This window comes from Lutra lutra, chromosome 12 (assembly GCF_902655055.1).
Source record: "Lutra lutra chromosome 12, mLutLut1.2, whole genome shotgun sequence".
NCBI classification, from domain to species: Eukaryota; Metazoa; Chordata; class Mammalia; order Carnivora; family Mustelidae; genus Lutra; species Lutra lutra.
In genome coordinates, this window is record NC_062289.1 from 90733214 (window position 1) to 90749980 (window position 16767).

A 16767-nucleotide genomic window follows, 5' to 3' on the forward strand; every position below is an offset into this window, starting at 1 on the left:
GGCTGTAACGTCTCTCTTTAGCACTTTACTCCAATATGAGCTTCCTTTAGCTGACAAGCAGTCACAAGAATAATAATAATAGCCAACATTTTTATATGGTGACCCGTCACACCTTGTTTTAAGCTCTTTCAGCATGTGACTTAATTTTCTGACCAGGAAGGATTTATAAACTGGCCTCTGGAGCCAACCTGTCTGGGTTCAGATTTTCTCTCTGCTCCCTCCCAGCTGTGTGACCTTGAGCAAGTGACCTAACCTCTCTGTGCCCCAGATTACTGTTCTATAAAATAGGGTTAATGATAGCTCCTGTCTCCTAGGTTGTCATGAGGACTAAATGAATTAACGCAAAGTGCTTAGAACAGCGCCTGGCAAGTAAAAAGTTCTCAACGTATGTATTTGTTATTATTAACATCACAGCCCTTGGAGGGATGTTATTATTACCTCCAGTTTATAGTGGAAGACACCGTTCTTCCACTATAAACTCACCGTTCTGTGAGCAAAAACAGTAGTACCAGAAAGACACAGAGCCTGTATTTCAGGGGCTTACATTCTCATAACAAAAAAATATAGACTCTGTCAGAGGGCGAGTGCAATAAAGAAAATGAAAGCAGAATACAGGGGCAGCTGGGTGCCTCAGTCAGTGAAGCAACTGCCTGTGGCTCCGGTCATGATCCTGGAGTCCCAGGATCAAGTCCTGCATCAGGATCCCAGCTCAGCAGGGAGTCTGTTGCTCCCTCTGTCCCTCCTGCCTCTGGTTCATTCTCATTCTCTCTCTCTCTCTCTCTCTCTCTCACTCTCTCAAATAAATAAATAAAAATAATTTTAAAAAGAAAGAAAGGAAAGCAGACTACAGAGGGTGGAGAGTGGCCGGGGTAGGGAGGGAGCACGGGGGTGTTGCTTTATGTACATGGTTCTGTGATCCTTCTCGATGAGGTGACATTTGTGCCAAGATGCAAGGGAAGTGAGGGAGCCAACTTGGCAGATCTCAGGACGGAGGGGGCTCCGGGGAGAGGCAAGAGCCAGTGCAAAGGCCCTAAGGTAGGACTGCGCTTGGCTTGGTTTTGGCTTTGTTTTTTGAGGAAACAGGCCCCATCACACGTGTGGGCAGGGGGCAGATCTTACAGGAACTGGAAGACATGGCAAGGGTTTCAAATGTCATTCCGAGCAAGACAGATTTTCACAGGTACAAGCTCAGGGTTGATTTGATCTGCCTTGTATTTTAAAAAGCTCATTTTAGATACCGTGTGAAGAAGAAAACCATAGAAGGGCAAGGACAGAAGGACAAGCAGAAGCAAAGAGCGGTTTCCAATAGGATTTGTAGATGGATTGGATATTAGCTATCAGAGAGAGGATAATCAAGATGATCTCAGGGGTCTGAGCACACGGAGAGGAAGTACCTTGCCAAAGGCATACAGCTAGAAAGTGGCAGAGCTGGGATTCGAACCCAGTCCGTAGAAGACCTGCCTCCAAATTACAGGCCGCCTACTTGACCGCTGTGACCGTGTGCTCAGCCTGCTCTAAGAAAATACCAGGACGTTTCTTTCCGATGGCTCTAGAGGCTGGAAGTCCCAAAATCAAGGCTGATTTGGTTCCTGGTGGGAACCCTCCTCCTGGCTTGCTGATGGCTGTCTTCTGGGCATGTCCCCACATGGTGGAGCAGGGGGAGGTGGTGGAGAGAAAGAGAGGACAGGAGCACACAAGCTCTTTGTCTTTTCTCACAAGGGCACCGATGCCATTCCTGAGGCCTCCAGCCTCATAACCTAATCACCTCCCAAGAGCCCCATCTCCTCGTACCATCCCAAGGGGGTTAGGTTTCTACATAGGAATTTTGTGGGAGAATTGATTCAAGCCACAGCACCCACTAAGTAGCCGTAGATGAATGCTTTCGGGTTTTTTGGTTGTGTTTTGTATTGTTTGGCTCAAAGCAACTACCGTGATATTATTGCTTAGGATTCCGTGGGTCAGGAGTTCTGTCAAAGCCAGAGCAGGGACAGCTGGTCTCCATGCGGTGTCTGCTGGGCTGGAGCCTCGACGAGGGCCTGTTCCCTCACAGGTGTGATGCATCAGCGGCCGGGGCTGCAGTGATTTTCCCAGGCTCTGTATCCTAGACCCCCAGATCTGAATTTTCATTGTCAACTGGGTTCCTTGCTTCCTTCTCGTCCTTATAGTCTCAGAGCCTCTCCTTGGAAATATTTTATCTGTTTATTTCAGAGAGAGAGAAGAGACAGAGAGCACATAAGCATGAGCAGAGGAGTGGGGGGGACAGAAGGAGAAGCAGGGAGCCCGACACAGGGATCGATCCCAGGACACCAGGATCATGACCTGAGCCAAAGGCAGACGCCTCACTGACTGAGCCCCCCAGGTGCCCCAGAGCCTCTCTTTCTTTCTAGGCTGGGACGTTCCTGATGACCCTTCAGTCTCATTCTGATGTCCCTTAGTTCTTTTGAACCTGACATTTCTCATCTCCAAAAGAAGCTGGCATTAATAATGCTCATCTTCTCAGATGTTCGTGAGATTCCTAACTAGCTCCTGTCACATACGGAGGCCTGCCTGGGTACCTGGGTCTTAGGTTCATTTGCTCATTTGATCCTCAAACAATCCCCACCCCCACCCCCCCCTCCGTATGTTGGAGGCAGGTTGCCCTGGCTTGTGAGAGCCGATGGTTAAGTTTTCAAGAAACGTGCAAGCAGGTGTGAAACCCTTGGCAGCTTGAAATGGGCCTCGTGGGAGTATTTACGCCATAGAAATTGACAAACACACAAAGCAGGGCCTTCGTTGGTTGTTTTCCAGGGACCTGGTTTGCCAGCACAACACTGCGTGTATGTATGTGTGTGTGTATATGTATGTGTGAGTTTGTATATATATATATTCAACCCCATTTACAGATTAAGAAACTGAGGGTCAAAGCCATTAAATTATTGTCTAAAATTAATTAGTAGGTACAGATCTGACCTTGGAGCCCCAAATCCCATACCCTTACCTGCTGTGCTGTCTTCCTTCTCTAGATGAGAAAGTGTGCCCCAAAGAGATTCATAAACAGGCAGAACTGTATAATATTACGAATTGCAATGCAGAAAAATATCTTTCATCTCTGTCTACCCATTCTTTATACATGACCCTGCTAACAACCATCCGACGGTGTGTCCCCTCCCTCCTCACCCCAGAGTTCAAGTCCTCTTCCCCAACTCATTCTCCTGCTTCTCAGCAGTCCGCTCTCCTGCATTTGCCTCCTCTCCCAGAGTCAGCCCTCTGTTGTTTCCTTGTTTCCCATGTCACTCTGTGTGTCCCCGCGCCCCCACCCCCCGTCCTAGCAGTATGGAAGTCAGCACAGACTCCTCCGCCTTCCCGTCTCTGCCGCTCCCGCCCCCTGGATCAGAATCCCAGCGGAGAACCCTGCGTGCCTCAGTCCTGTGTTAGTTGTTCCCGTTCCCCTTCACGGGTGGCAGGGCGGGCGGGCGGGAGGGAGAGGGTGGCGGGGAGCAGACGGCTCACAATCTGATCGCTTCTCCTTGCTCCCTGACACCCCAGAGAAAAACCACACATTCCATTTGGTGGTCGTCAGAAATAACATGCTTAAGAAACCTGGAATTACAAAGCTGCTTAATTAGAGAGCGATGGTTTCACTGGGATATGCCCAGTTTTCCCTAGGGGTTGTATCTCCTTCTCCAAGTGGCCCGCCCCCCGCACCAGCAGCTAATTGCTACCTTTGCATGGTGCCACGAAGACACTCACTCCCTTTATTTCATCGTCTGTGACATCGGTGCTCACTTCTAAAGAGACATTCTCTCTTCCACCTCTCCTTCTCCATCAGCGAACTTGAGAAGCTGACATGAGGAAGGAGGGTGGACTCCCTAGCCTCAGAAAGGTCCCCCGGCCACGGGATGAGCATCTCCTCCCTGTCAGGTGCTGGCAACACGACCGACTGTGCTGGGGCCAGTGGACCAGGGACCACACTTTGAGTAGCAAGTCTTTTTCTAGGTCAGCTGAGATGATACTTTCTCTTAGGTCTTGGAAGACTTACCTAATCACTTCTCCACTCCCACCCCATCCTTCAACTCTGGCCCCCTCGTGCTCAGCTTGAGCTGAGTTGTACCACACTGTGTTAAAATAATTTGTCTAGCATCTCTCTTACTCACTGGGTAGTGAGCTCCCTGAGGACAGGGATGAGGTCTTGGTCATCTTAGTATCATCAGAGCCTAGCGCTGTGTCTGGTACATAATGGCTGTCTAGTAATGGAAGGTGGAGGGAGGGACATCAATGGTTGGGAGAGAAAGTAGGAGGGAGGGAAGAAGAAAGGAAAGAGGGAGGGATACATTGATGGATGCATGGATGGGAGAGAAGGAGGAGAGGAAGAAAAGAAAGGAGCGTTCTCTGGAGGGTCACTGAATTCAAGAAGGAGCAACAAAAGCAAGTTAGGTTGGACATTGGGAGAGACTGAGCTTTTGGCCCAGAATGAGCTGGAACATGCAGTCGTTGAGTGAGCCTAGATGAGGGCAGTTGAGAGCATGGGGCAGCTGAGGCTGAGGTGGTGCAGGAAAACGAAGCTCACAACATCAGTATTCAGCAGAGCCCGGGGCCTGCTGTCAGGACACGGACAGAGTTTGAGCAACCCTAGCCATCCGCTGAGCTGCTGTACCATTGCTTCCACTCCCACCACAGCACTGGCTTGTAAAACCAACATGGTGCCCATCCCCTGCATCTCTGCTTTCCCAGTCACCTCCACCTTCCCTCAGGCTGCAGAGGAAACCAGCATACCCCTCTGAGGGGTATGTCCAGGGATCAGGGACCGGTGGGAGTCTGGAGGGGGTAGAGGGCCCTCACAACAAGGGCACAGCCAGTCACAAAGGTCAGGCATTGGGATGAGGGGACAACTCGATGCCCTTTCTTGGTCCTTAGCTTCAAGGGGTCCCCTTCCTAGGCCCATCAAGATGGAATATAATGGGTCATCCCAGACGTCATCCATCTGATGGATAGGCAACATGTTTTTATAATCTTCCCCCCCCAATGTAAACATATCATATGCTCAGTACAAAAAAAGAAAAAATTGGAAAAGGCAGAAAAACACAAAGATTATGGGGACATTTCCACTCAGAACTATTATGTCAATATTTCCTCGCGTCAATAGGTACCCTTCGCCAGGATGATTTTTTACCTTTCCCTTTTGAAATTTTAGACTTAACGAAGCATTGCAGAAAGGGTACAGAGTCGTCACATACCCTTCCCCCAGCTCCCCCTAATGTTAACATCTAGTCTGACCACAGTGCAGTTAGCAAAGCCGGGAGATGAACATCACTGCTGTTTCTATTAACAAAATGACAGACTTTACCAGATTTTGCCAGTTGTCCCACTAACGTCTCTTTCATACTCCAGGGATTATTGAATCCAAGACCCCTCCCTCATTGTGTTCATCTGGCATATCATATCTCATTATTCCTCTCCGACCTGAGAGTTCCTTGATCTTGTCTTTGTCTTTTGTGACCTTGACACTTTTGAAGAGTCCTGGACATTTCTTTTGCAGAATGAGCCTCCTTATGGGTGTATCTCTTTTTTTTTTTTTTAAGATTTTATTTATTTATTTGACAGACGGAGACCACAAGTAGGCAAAGAGGCAGGCAGAGAGAGAAGAGGAGGCAGGCTCCCCGCTGAGCAGAGAGCCTGATGCAGGGCTCGATCCCAGGACCCTGAGATCATGACCCAAGCCGAAGGCAGAGGCTTTAACCCATTGAGCTACGCAGGCACCCCTTGTATGTGTCTCTTATTCATGACTCAATTCACGTTTTGTAAATTGTTGACCAGAATAACCACGGAAGTGATACTAGGTTCTTCTCAGAGCATCATACCAGGGTGTCCAGGCTGTTGACAGAACTTACTGCTGGGGGTGTAAATCTTGATCATTTGGATCACGTGATATGTGCTGGGTTTCTCCACAGTTGAGTTGCTGTTTTTCAGGATAATGTTCAAATGGCTGTATGGCTTTCCATTATAGCTCTCCACCATAACAAACCCTCTTGTTGTACATTTATTTACTTGTGTCTATTGGTACTGTTACAAAGAATGCTGCCGTCTCCTTCACACACATCCCAGTGCACATCCTGGATAATTTTGTTAGGATGAATTCCTAAAGATAGAATCGCTGGAGCAAATGCTATTCACATTTTTAAGGCTCTGTGTGCCTGAGGCAGGGATGGTTGCTTCTTTCTATGTTTGTTTGTTTGAATCAGCTTTATTAAGGTGTAATTTAAATACAAAAAAAAAAAGGCAGTTTTGAAGCATATATTTCAATGAGTTTTTTTTTAAATTAACATATAATGTGTTATTTGCCCCAGGGGTACATGTCTGTGAATCATCAGGCTTACACATTTCACAGCACTCACCATAGCACATACCCTCCCCAATGTCCATCACCCAGCCACCCTATCCCTACCCTCCTCCGCCAGCAACCCTCAGTTTGTTTTGTGAGATTGAGAGTCTCTTATGGCAGGGTGTCTGGGTGGCTCAGTCATTAAGCGTCTGCCTTCAGCTCAGGTCATGATCCCAGAGTCCTGGGTTCGAGCCGAGGATCAGGCTCTCTGCTCAGCAGGAAGCCTGCTTCTCCCTCTCCACTTCCCCTGCTTATGTTCCCTCTCTCGCTATGTCTCTCTCTCTGTCAAATAAATAAAAATTTAAAAGTCTTTAAAAGGGGCGCCTGGGTGGCTCAGTGGGTTAAGCCTCTGCTTTCAGCTCAGGTCATGATCTCAGGGTCCTGGGATCGAGCCCCGCATCGGGCTCTCTGCTCAGCGGGGAGTCTGCTTCCACCCCCACTGCCTGCCTCTCTGCCTACTTGTGATCTCTCTCTCTCTGTGTGTCAAATAAATAAATGAAATCTTTAAAAAAAAATTTTTTTAATAAAAATCTTAAAAAAAAAAAGAAAGTCTTTCATGGTTTGTCTCCCTCCTGATCCCATCTTGTTTCAATGAGGCTGGTTTTTTTTTTTTTAAGATTTTATTTATTTGTTAGAGAGAGAGAGAGCACACAAGCAGGGGGAGCCGCAGGCAGAGGGAGAAGCAGGCTCCCTGCTGAGCAAGGAGCCCGATGCGGGACTCGATCGATCCCGGGACCCGGGATCATGACCCGAGCCGGAGGCAGATGCTGAACTGAACCACCCAGGCCTTTCCCATTTCAATGAGTTTTGGCAAAAGTATACACTTGTGTAACCACCATACCAATCACATTATAAAATATCACTCCCCAAAATTCCTTGATGCACCTAATAGTAGATCCTCCTCCTCACCCCAGGCAACCACTGATCTGATTTCTCTTGGGACAGATTAGTGTTAATCTATTCAAGGATTTCATATAATTGAGAATTGTGCAATATGTATTCTCTTATAACTGTCTCCTTCCATTGGACACATGCATGTGAGACTCAGCCATGTTTTTGTGTAAATCAGTCATCTCTTCATTTTTATTCCTGAGTAGTATTCTGTTGTAGAAATACACCACAATTTGTTTATCCATTCCTCCACTGATGGACATTTGGGCTGTTCCCACCTTGGAGGTATTATGAATAGAATTGCTATATGATCATTTGCCTATAAGCAGACATATATTTTCATTTCTCTGGGGTCCATACCTAGAAGTGGAAATGCTAGGTCATAAATAGATGTATGTTTAAATTTATTAGACATAACAGGATGGGGTTATTTTCATCTCATTTGATAGCTCAGGCCACAGAAAGCTGGAGGGACTTGTCCAAGAGCAAAGGGAGGAAGGGAAATAGGATTGGTTGAGTACTGCTCCATGCCAGGCACGTGCTAGATGCTCTCCGTGAATCTGCAGAGCGTCTGTAAGATAGGAGTCGTGGTTCCCGCTCTGTGGATGAGGAAGCCGGGGCTTGTGAACTTGCAGCAATGCAAACTTCAAACCCAGCCCCATCTGAATCCCAAATGCATCTCTTCGCCCCATGTGCCCCTGTGCTCTTGCAGACAATAGCTGGGAAGGAGAACGCATATCCCCCTCCACCTCTAGGCCTACCCTTACTTGCCTCCTATTGTCCATCCAGCCCCTGCCCCGGAGGCTGAGCCCCCCATGATGCCTGGGTCAGCCCTTGAGACAAGGGTAATCTGTGCGTGGGGCCAGGGATGGTGGCCCCAAAGCCAAAGCAGGCACCGGGGAGTGACCCACACTCCAGCCCTCTGACAGAAGTGTCCAGTTTCTCCCTCCCTGAAATGCTATCCTCCGAGCTTTGCTCCTCGAGGCTGGTGGGCAGTGGGTGAGGGCGACGGGCAGGGGCCACGTCTCCCCAGCCATATCGCAAACCCATTAGGAGCAGGTCTGAGTGCTTTCCAAAGCTGATTAATGGCCTGCCTGTGACCTGGGACATCATTACTGCCCAGGCTGGGGGACCCCCGGCTGGGTCCTTTGGGTCTTTTACAGCTAATAATAATTGATGCTTTCTGTGTGGTTGCAGGGCAAGTTCTATCTGGTCATCGAGGAGTTGAGCCAGCTGTTCCGATCACTTGTCCCCATCCAGCTGTGGTATAAATACATCATGGGGGACGACTCCTCCAACAGCTACTTCTTAGGAGGGGTCCTGATTGTTCTCTACAGCCTCTGCAAGGTGAGGTGGTCCGGAGACTTAAGGGCTGGCATGAGGAAAGTCCACACATTTGCCAGGTCTTGAGGGCAAGCAGGGAGCTTGGAATCTTTTTTTTTTAAATGGGGGGTGGCAACTCCTTGGCACTGAGCACGTACGCAGGGCTGTACCACCCCCACATCTAGTTCCAAGACATTTTCATCACGCCAAAAAGAAACCCTGTACCCATTAAGCCATCCCTCCCCTTTTTGCTCACTACCATCCCCCGGCCACTGGCAACCACCAGTCTGCTCTCTGTCTCAATGGACTTCCTTGTTGTGGACATTTCGCATAAATGGAGTCCTCCACCGTGTGGTCTTCTGTGGCCGGCTTCTTTCACTTAGCATCATGTTTCCAAAGTTCATCCACATGGTGGCATATATCAATACTTCATTCCTTTTTGCGGTTAAATCCACCGTAATTTCTTGCCCATAAAGCTCACCAGATGCTCTCCCTTCACATATTTCCATCATCACTCCTGTATTTATGGGCGAGGAGATGGGGGCTCAGAGAGAAGCAGCTCGCCCAGCATCACTCTGCTAATGATAACAGAGTGGGTTTCAAACCTGGGCAGCCTGCTTCCAAAGCCTGGAGCTCTTACCTGTAGATGATACCCCCCTCCAAACTTGTTTCCATTCCTAGGTACAAATCGGGTTTTTCCCCCCACCCATAAACACATCATCCTCTTTCTTTTCCCTTCTCTATTTCTGGCTCTAGAGAATCCTGGGGGAATATATTCTTCCCTTCTCTTCCTCCCAGCAGGACTAGCTGGGCAATCCATGCCCTATCAGCCACTGGGGCTTCTCTTGCCTGCTGATTCTGATCGACTGGCAATGTCTGACTGGCGAGCTGGCTGGGTTTAGAATCAGGGTGCTGTGATCAATTAGCAATGCCTGTGCTGGGCGTGGCAGTGGGGAGAGGTAGAATGTGTGTCCTGTATTTGCTTTCCTGCCGGGTAGCAAGGGAGACTATTGACAGAAGGCAGCAAGTCAAGTGCCAAGCAAAAGCGATAGGAATGAGGAGCTCCAGATGGGATAGAGTGTCCTGAAAATGTTCATCATCAAAGACAAGGGGTCAGTGGAGGTGGTTTGGGAGTGGTAAGAAAGATCCTAAACAACGCTTGGAGACTTTCAGCCATCACTCCCCTCTCTTTTCAGTCATTCGACATCTGTGGTCGTGTGGGCGGAGTTAGGAAAGCCCTGAAGCTTCTCTGCTCCTCTCAGGTGAGCTGACTTCAAATGGCCCCCACTGAAGTCAAAAGAACCAGGAGCCAGAGACAGCTCTCGCAGCGCTCCTGAGGACATTGCTCCGGGGAGGGTCCCCAGCTGGCCGTATGTCTCTCTCCTCCCTCATACAGAATTACGGCGTCCGGGCCACTGGGCAGCAGTGTACGGAAGCCGGTGATATCTGTGCCATCTGCCAGGCCGAGTTCCGGGACCCTCTGATCCTCATGTGCCAGGTGAGCGGGATTGGGTGGGGGCCAGCAGGGGACAGAGGCTTGGGGGGCCTCTAGGGCCATGTTCCATGCAGAAGTCCCATGTGCCTCTCCAGTGACCAAACCTCAGGGTTCTGCGGTGGGTCTTTAGGGACAGGATGGTTAAGACTGGAGTCGGATCAGACAGGCTCTGCCTCTTCCTCGGTGGCTGGCCCTGGGCAGGTTCCTTCACCTCTGTGAGCCCTGGATTTATCAGTCCAGCATCAAAAATGACAAATTCAGTATGCCGTAGTCAGATTCATCGGCGTAGGAATCCAGACAGCACTCTGAACCCTTCAGAAGTGGATCATTCCATCTTCCTGAGCCTTGGCTTTTCTCGTTTATAAAATGGGCATCGTAATACCGACTTCATAGAGCTATGATTATGATTAAATGAGATCATCAGTGAAAGAGCAAAATTTGAATTAGTCACCTGTAAAAATGGCTCTTGTTAAAATTCTTATTATCACTGTAATTACTATTACTGTTTGTTTTCGTTATTAGTTGTGGGCCACCAAACCATGGCAGTGAGTACTGGTTACTCCCTTTTAACTCCCTAAATGTACCCCTCCTCCTCCTGACATCAGGGGCTAGGATGTCAGTTCAACAGATGTATACAAGCCAAAGCGTCCTATCAGATACTGGGGAGGGGAGGCAGAGGGCACACAGACCCTGTTCCCTGCTCTGGCAGCTCCCGGTCTCCTTGGGGAGACAGACACATACATAAATAACTATGAAACAAGGCAGGCAGTGATAAGTGCTGTGTAAGAGAGATTCATGCAGCATCCCGGGGGACCGGGACAGAAAGCCATGAGTTCCAGGCTGGGAAGGCTTTTTGCAGCACGCACACTGGTAGAAACAGGAGCACGGCTGCTCCCCTGTTTGGCGACCACCACCAACCCCCATGCTGCCCCCCGCCCAGGGGTCAGAGGACAGGGAGGTGAGGTCCTTTTCTGGCATCAGCAACATTTCTTTTTCTTTTTTCTTTATTTTTTTTTTTTATGTTTGGGGGATGTTAGGAGGTTTCTTTTTTGCATTTTATTTATTTTTAAATTGAGAATATATTTGCATGACTCAGAATTCAAACTGAGGAACTCATGAGTTGGCAGTCACAGGGGCTACATGCAGCATGGGACCAAGGTTGGATCCTGGAACAGAGAAAGGATGGGAGTTGGAAAACCAATTTGAGGTAATCCAGATAGAGTTTGGAGTTCAGCGGTTGGTCACGTATCAATGGGGGTTTCTTGACTTTGATGTAAAAGTAAAACGAGCTGATGATATTGGGGAATTTAAACTTAGTGAGGGGGCTAAATAAGGATTCTCTGCACTACCTTTACAACTCTTATATAAGTCTAAAATTATTCCAAAATTAAAAGTTTATTTTTTAAAGCATTTTAAATATACCACAAGGAAAACAGTGACCGGCCTCCTACCCTCCCCCTAGCTTCCTAGTTTCCTTGATTAAATCTTCATAGAGATGCTTTATGGAATTAAAACACTGTATGTTCAAACACACACACACACACACACACACACACACACACACACACACACACACGTCGTTTTCAGAAAGACCTATGTTGTCTCATATTCTCCCCCAAACTGTGTTCTGCATCCTTCCTCGTTGACTGGAAACAGTGTCCTAAGAGAGCCCTCCTTCTTTGCCTATCATCCCCCTTCATGAATGGACCACTGTTGGTTTTACCATTCCACTAGGGATGGGCACTTGGTAGTTTATAATCTTCCGTAATTACAATGGTGGCTGTCAGGAGAGGTCAGAAATGGGGAGACCTACAGCAGCTACCCGGGCCCGTCGTGTGGACTGAGTGGGTTGAACCAGTCAAGCATTTAGAGCTACGCCTGGTCAGGGTTCAGTCCATATTGGCTCTTCCTGGCACGCGTTCCATTTCACACATGTGCAGGCTCTCGGTAGGATAAATTCCTAGTAGTGGAATTACGAGGTCAGAGGGTATCCAGTTTTGACAGATATTTCTAAATTGCCCTTCATAAAGACTGTATCTATTTATGCTCCCGGTGCGGAGCACGACACGACCTCTTGCTCCCCTCACTTACCAACACACTGCACGTGCCAGCCTTTCCTGAGCCTGGCCAATCTGACAGGTGACGAGCGCAATCTCTGTGCGGTTTTTAATTTGCATTTCCCTAATTACGAGTGCACTTGAGCATCTTTTCATATGGTTCAGAGCCATCTGTATAGCCTTCTCCGTGGCAGCGATGATTTGAACATGATGTCAAGGTGAAAGTCTTGCTTCTTCCTTTCTGGCAAGCTCTCCCAGCCTTCATGTGTTTGCTTCTCTCCCATTCCTCTCCTGGTGCCATGACACCTTCCCACACACGGCGGTGGTCGGAGCCCACAGCCTTGGCCAAACTAGTCTCACTCTGCTGCTGGGAGCTGGGCCTGGGCTGGCGGAGATGACTTCCACAGGCAAAAGGGCCTCATTAATTCCTGAGCACTTGGAAAGAATGAATGAATGAGTCAAGTGTTTCTTCCCCAGTCAGAGTCTTCCCTGACTCTGCTTCCCCAGACTAGCCGGTTCTCCCAGCAGTATGGCCTCAGAGATCCTTGTGTTTTTCCTTCATAGTGATTATCCCGGTTGTCAGCTAGTTAACTGGGCAACTGGTTGCGTAAGGTCTGTCTCCTCTTGGCCAAAGCATAGGCAAACTTGAGAGGGGTGACCATGTCTGTTTTGTTAGCAGGAGAATCATAGCACTGACTCAGTAAATATTGGACAGACAGATGGATGGATGGATGGAAGGAATGGGATGGACAGAAGGGGACAGAGGGCATGAGATAGATGGGCTGGAATGTATAGATGGATGGTTGGTTGGGATGGAGATGGATGGTAGCCAGGTCGAGGGGTGGATGGATGAGTACAGAGGTGTATGGACAGAGGTATATGTGTGAGGGTGACTGAGTAGACGGACAAATGATGGACCCACCTGCAGGTGCATAGGTGGGTAGATGTGGGATTGGGTAGGTAGACAAATGAATGGGTAGATGGATGGATGAATGGATAGATGAACAGGAGAGATGAGTGAGTGGGTAGAGGAAGAGCCCACCAGGCTAAAGGAACATCTATCTCTCCTTCAAAGGGACATCAAAGTAGGCACAGTGTGTCACTCACACACAGGCCCCACCTCCCTCCCCGCCCCCCATCAGAGCCTGGGAAGCAGATTGTCAATGGAAGCGGGGGTCAGGCAGACACTGGGCATGCCCAGAGGTTAGACCTGTCCACTCAGTCAGAAGCACCTGCCCAGTTAGTCACTCCCCAAGTATCTGTGCCATGCCTCCTGCCAGGCAACGGGACATCAAGGAAAGGGCACTTTGAACACACAGTCAGAAACTTGGCTTATTTAAAAGATTTCTTTCCAAAGAGAAAAGTCAGAGTGTAATTAGCCCTTGGTCACTACGGGTTTGTTTCGTTTTTATTTTGTTTTGTTTTGGTTTGTTTGAGTATTGATGATGTAAAGGAAGGAGGGCAAGAGAATGGTAATTTCTATTGATTTTGTCTTTGCGGGTGCCTCACACTTAATGCTTTATATCAGGCCTTACTCATTTCCATCCTTCCAGACACCGTGTTGGGGGGAACAGTGACCCTCTTCTACAGAGGCAGAGGTAGGCTCAGCAAGGAGAAAGGACAGACTTTCCTCAAGGCTCCCCTGCTCTTTGGCAGCAGAACCAGATTCCAACCCAGAGCCCTGGATTTCAGAGGCCAGGACCTTTCCCCTTCTTGCTTTGAGATGTCCTCAAGGCTGCATTACTAGATTAGAGACCTTTTCCTGGAAATTCCTAGGAGCGTGCTATGCCCCGAGCAGCGAAGCCTATGCGCATCACCTCCAAGGAATGAACAGCTGAGGTGCGATCTCTCAGCACCTGTCCTGACTCCTCCATCCGGGCATTTCTGCATCAGGTGCTTCCCGAGCACCCACAGCGTCCCAGCCACTAACTTTGCAGCCCCGAGCAACACATTTCATTGCGGCACTGACCCTCCATGTCCTCTGTCTCCCAGGAATGAAAACATTTGCCAGGTTCGTGTGATTCAAGAGGATCTGTGGTTAAGGCTGGGTGTGTATGTGTGTGTGTCCCTTGTCTGACAGTAGCCCCACTTTCAGTAATGTCATTTTCAAAACCAAGGGCTGCAAACATCCCTGTCCACATTGTCCATGTGTGACCAGTATAAATAGAACGTAACGGGGAGAGTGTTCACTAGGGAGGCAGACACCTCTTGTATCGGTTTCCCGTTGCTGCCTAACAAATGGCCCAGCGCTCTGCGGCAGAGAGCAGCTAGCTTTCATCGTCTCCTGGTTTGCGTGAATCAGCAATCCAGGCACACGCAGCTGGGTCCCCTGCTTCAGGCTGCAGTCAGGACACCAGCCAGGGTCCCATGGGGGAAGGCTCCGCTTCCAAGCGTGGTCACGTGCCGGTGGCGGGATTCAGTTCCTCATGGGCTGTCGGACCAAGGGCCTCTGTTCCTCGTGGCCAGAACCTACCCCAGCTTCCTTGTCACACCGACTTCATCAGAGTGAATATGTGGGAAGAAAGTGTGAGAGCAAGACGGAAGGCCCCATCCACTGTAACCTAATCTCAGAAGTGACGTCCCATCCTCGTTACTGTATTCTGTGGGCTTGAGCAAGTCAGTAAGTACAGCCGCATTCAAGGGGAGGGACAGGCCACGCAGGATGTGAATCCCAGGAGGAGGAGGTCACGGGGAGTCGTAATAGAAGTCAGCCTGCCACATCCCTGAAGCTGAATTTCAGCCTCACTACTTAGCAGCTGTGTGCCCTTGGGCTGGTGGCTCTCCCTCTCTGAGTCTCGGGGGTCTGTGAGGTGTCATTAGACTGTACTTAGACGATGCCAGCAGTGCCTGGCACAGCATCTCTGCTCAGTGAGGGAGAGGGCCCAGGGTCATTACCTGTACTCCTCACCTGAATGATCCACCCAGACCTGGCCTGGCTGTTTCCTTGTTTCTCAGCTCATGCCAAACACCAAGTGCCAGGCTAGGAGATGCCCCTCTCCCATCCAGAGCCTCCTCTCTCTCATGGGGGTTAGCTGCTGTGCTTGTGGGGGCTCTTGTCCCCAGCCCTCACTTTATCCGCCTGCTCCAAATCTTTGAGCAAAACTTGAGGAGTCTGGATGGAATTCAGGGGGCAGGGAGGGTGGCCCATGCGACCCCAGGGGTTCACCCACCTCCATGCTCTAGGAGGCACAGCCAGGGAACCGTGACTGACCTTCCCCACTGACCATAAACCCACCCAATCCTACACTTCACAGCCCAGAAGGGCCCCTCCTTTCCCTCCCTCTGTAGGGGCTCATCCTTCTCTCCAGATGCTATAAGTAGGCCCAGGGATGATGACCTCCTCCCTCCTCCCGCTGGGCCCCTGGGTCAACATGTGGTCTTCAAACCTCTTTATTAGGCACTAGGTTCCATCCTGCCTTATTCTCTGAGGAGGGGATCATGAGCTCCCGGAGGGCAGTAGCTGGGTCTTAACCATGCCAGTGTCTCCAGAATCTGCCCCCTGACCTATGTGGGAGGACATTCCTTCATCAGCTGCTTTTACAGTCCCTACTCTGTGCAGGCTCAGGGCTGGGCACTGGGAACACAACAGAGGTTGCTGCCCTCTCAGAAGTTTACCGCCCAGAGGGTAGGCAGGGCAAATGGTAAATGAGCAGTTAGAAGAGTGGTTCTCAAAGTGTAGCCCAGGTACCCCCCTGGTGTTCCCTTTCACTTTCATGTGCTTGTGTAGTCTTGTGTTTTCAATAGATCTTGGTTTCCATTTCTAATATGGTAAATATAGCCAGATTTGACCCACATATACAAAAGCCCTTTGAGATCATCTGTGATTTTTTAAGACTGTAAAGGGGTCTTAGGACCAGAACATTTGAGAAATACTGACTGAGACGTGAGAGAGCCTCAGTGGACGGTTTTTTGAATGAAGGAATGAAAAACTTCTCATTTCCCGCTCACCTGACTCAAGCATTGAGCTTCATGTGAACACGGCTTGTGTTGCTTTCTTCTACATAAGTATCGCCTTTTCCCAGGGAACAAGGTTAAGTCTCATTTGTTCATTGAGCGAGCATTTCCTGAGCATCTGCCATGTGCTCAGAACCTTGTTGGGAGCGTGGTCCCTGCCCTCCAGAAGCCCTTAATGCAGCGAACAAGACAGATGAGTTTGCGGATCATTCCAGAGGCGTGCGCGTGATGCTGTGAGAGAGACCCTCCCCAGGAGGTATCTGGAAGGGGAAGGCACAGTCAGTGCTAAGATTTTCAGGAGACAGGAAGGCATGGAACGCAGGGGACATCGTGGAGAAGGGGAGGTGTGATGGCTTGAGCTAAGTCTTCTGCAAGAAGTAGGTGCCCACCAGCTGATAAGGACGGAGGAGGGGCATAAGAGCGTCCCCAACACATATTACAGCTTGCCCTGAGGCTTAGCAGTATGACTGAGCTTTGCACTGCAAGTCATCCCATGTGTCCATGACATTGGCTGTCCTGGAGGGAGTGATGAGGAGGAAGAGGGGAGGGTGCCATTGTGGAGGGCCTTGAGTGCCCTGGTGAGTCCGAGAGAAGCTGCTGGGCCTGCTGACCCCTGGGTCCTGCCCTTCAGACCATAGCAAGAGCCCAGGCACATCCTTCGAGGCTCTATGTGGCCTGCTCACCTCCCG

The 16767-nt window shown here is 49.5% G+C and overlaps 1 protein-coding gene across 5 annotated transcripts in view; it reads left to right on the top strand.

Moving 5' to 3' along the window:
* The window catches only part of RNFT2 (ring finger protein, transmembrane 2), a 67116-nt gene that overhangs the window by 45268 nt on the left and 5081 nt on the right, over positions 1 to 16767 (top strand). For all 5 annotated transcript variants that reach the window (XM_047697472.1, XM_047697475.1, XM_047697474.1 and 2 more), the window contains 3 exons: positions 8447 to 8596; positions 9769 to 9834; positions 9969 to 10070. In XM_047697472.1, coding sequence (XP_047553428.1) covers positions 8447 to 8596; positions 9769 to 9834; positions 9969 to 10070 — 318 coding nt within the window. The remainder of the gene's footprint in view (positions 1 to 8446; positions 8597 to 9768; positions 9835 to 9968; positions 10071 to 16767) is intronic.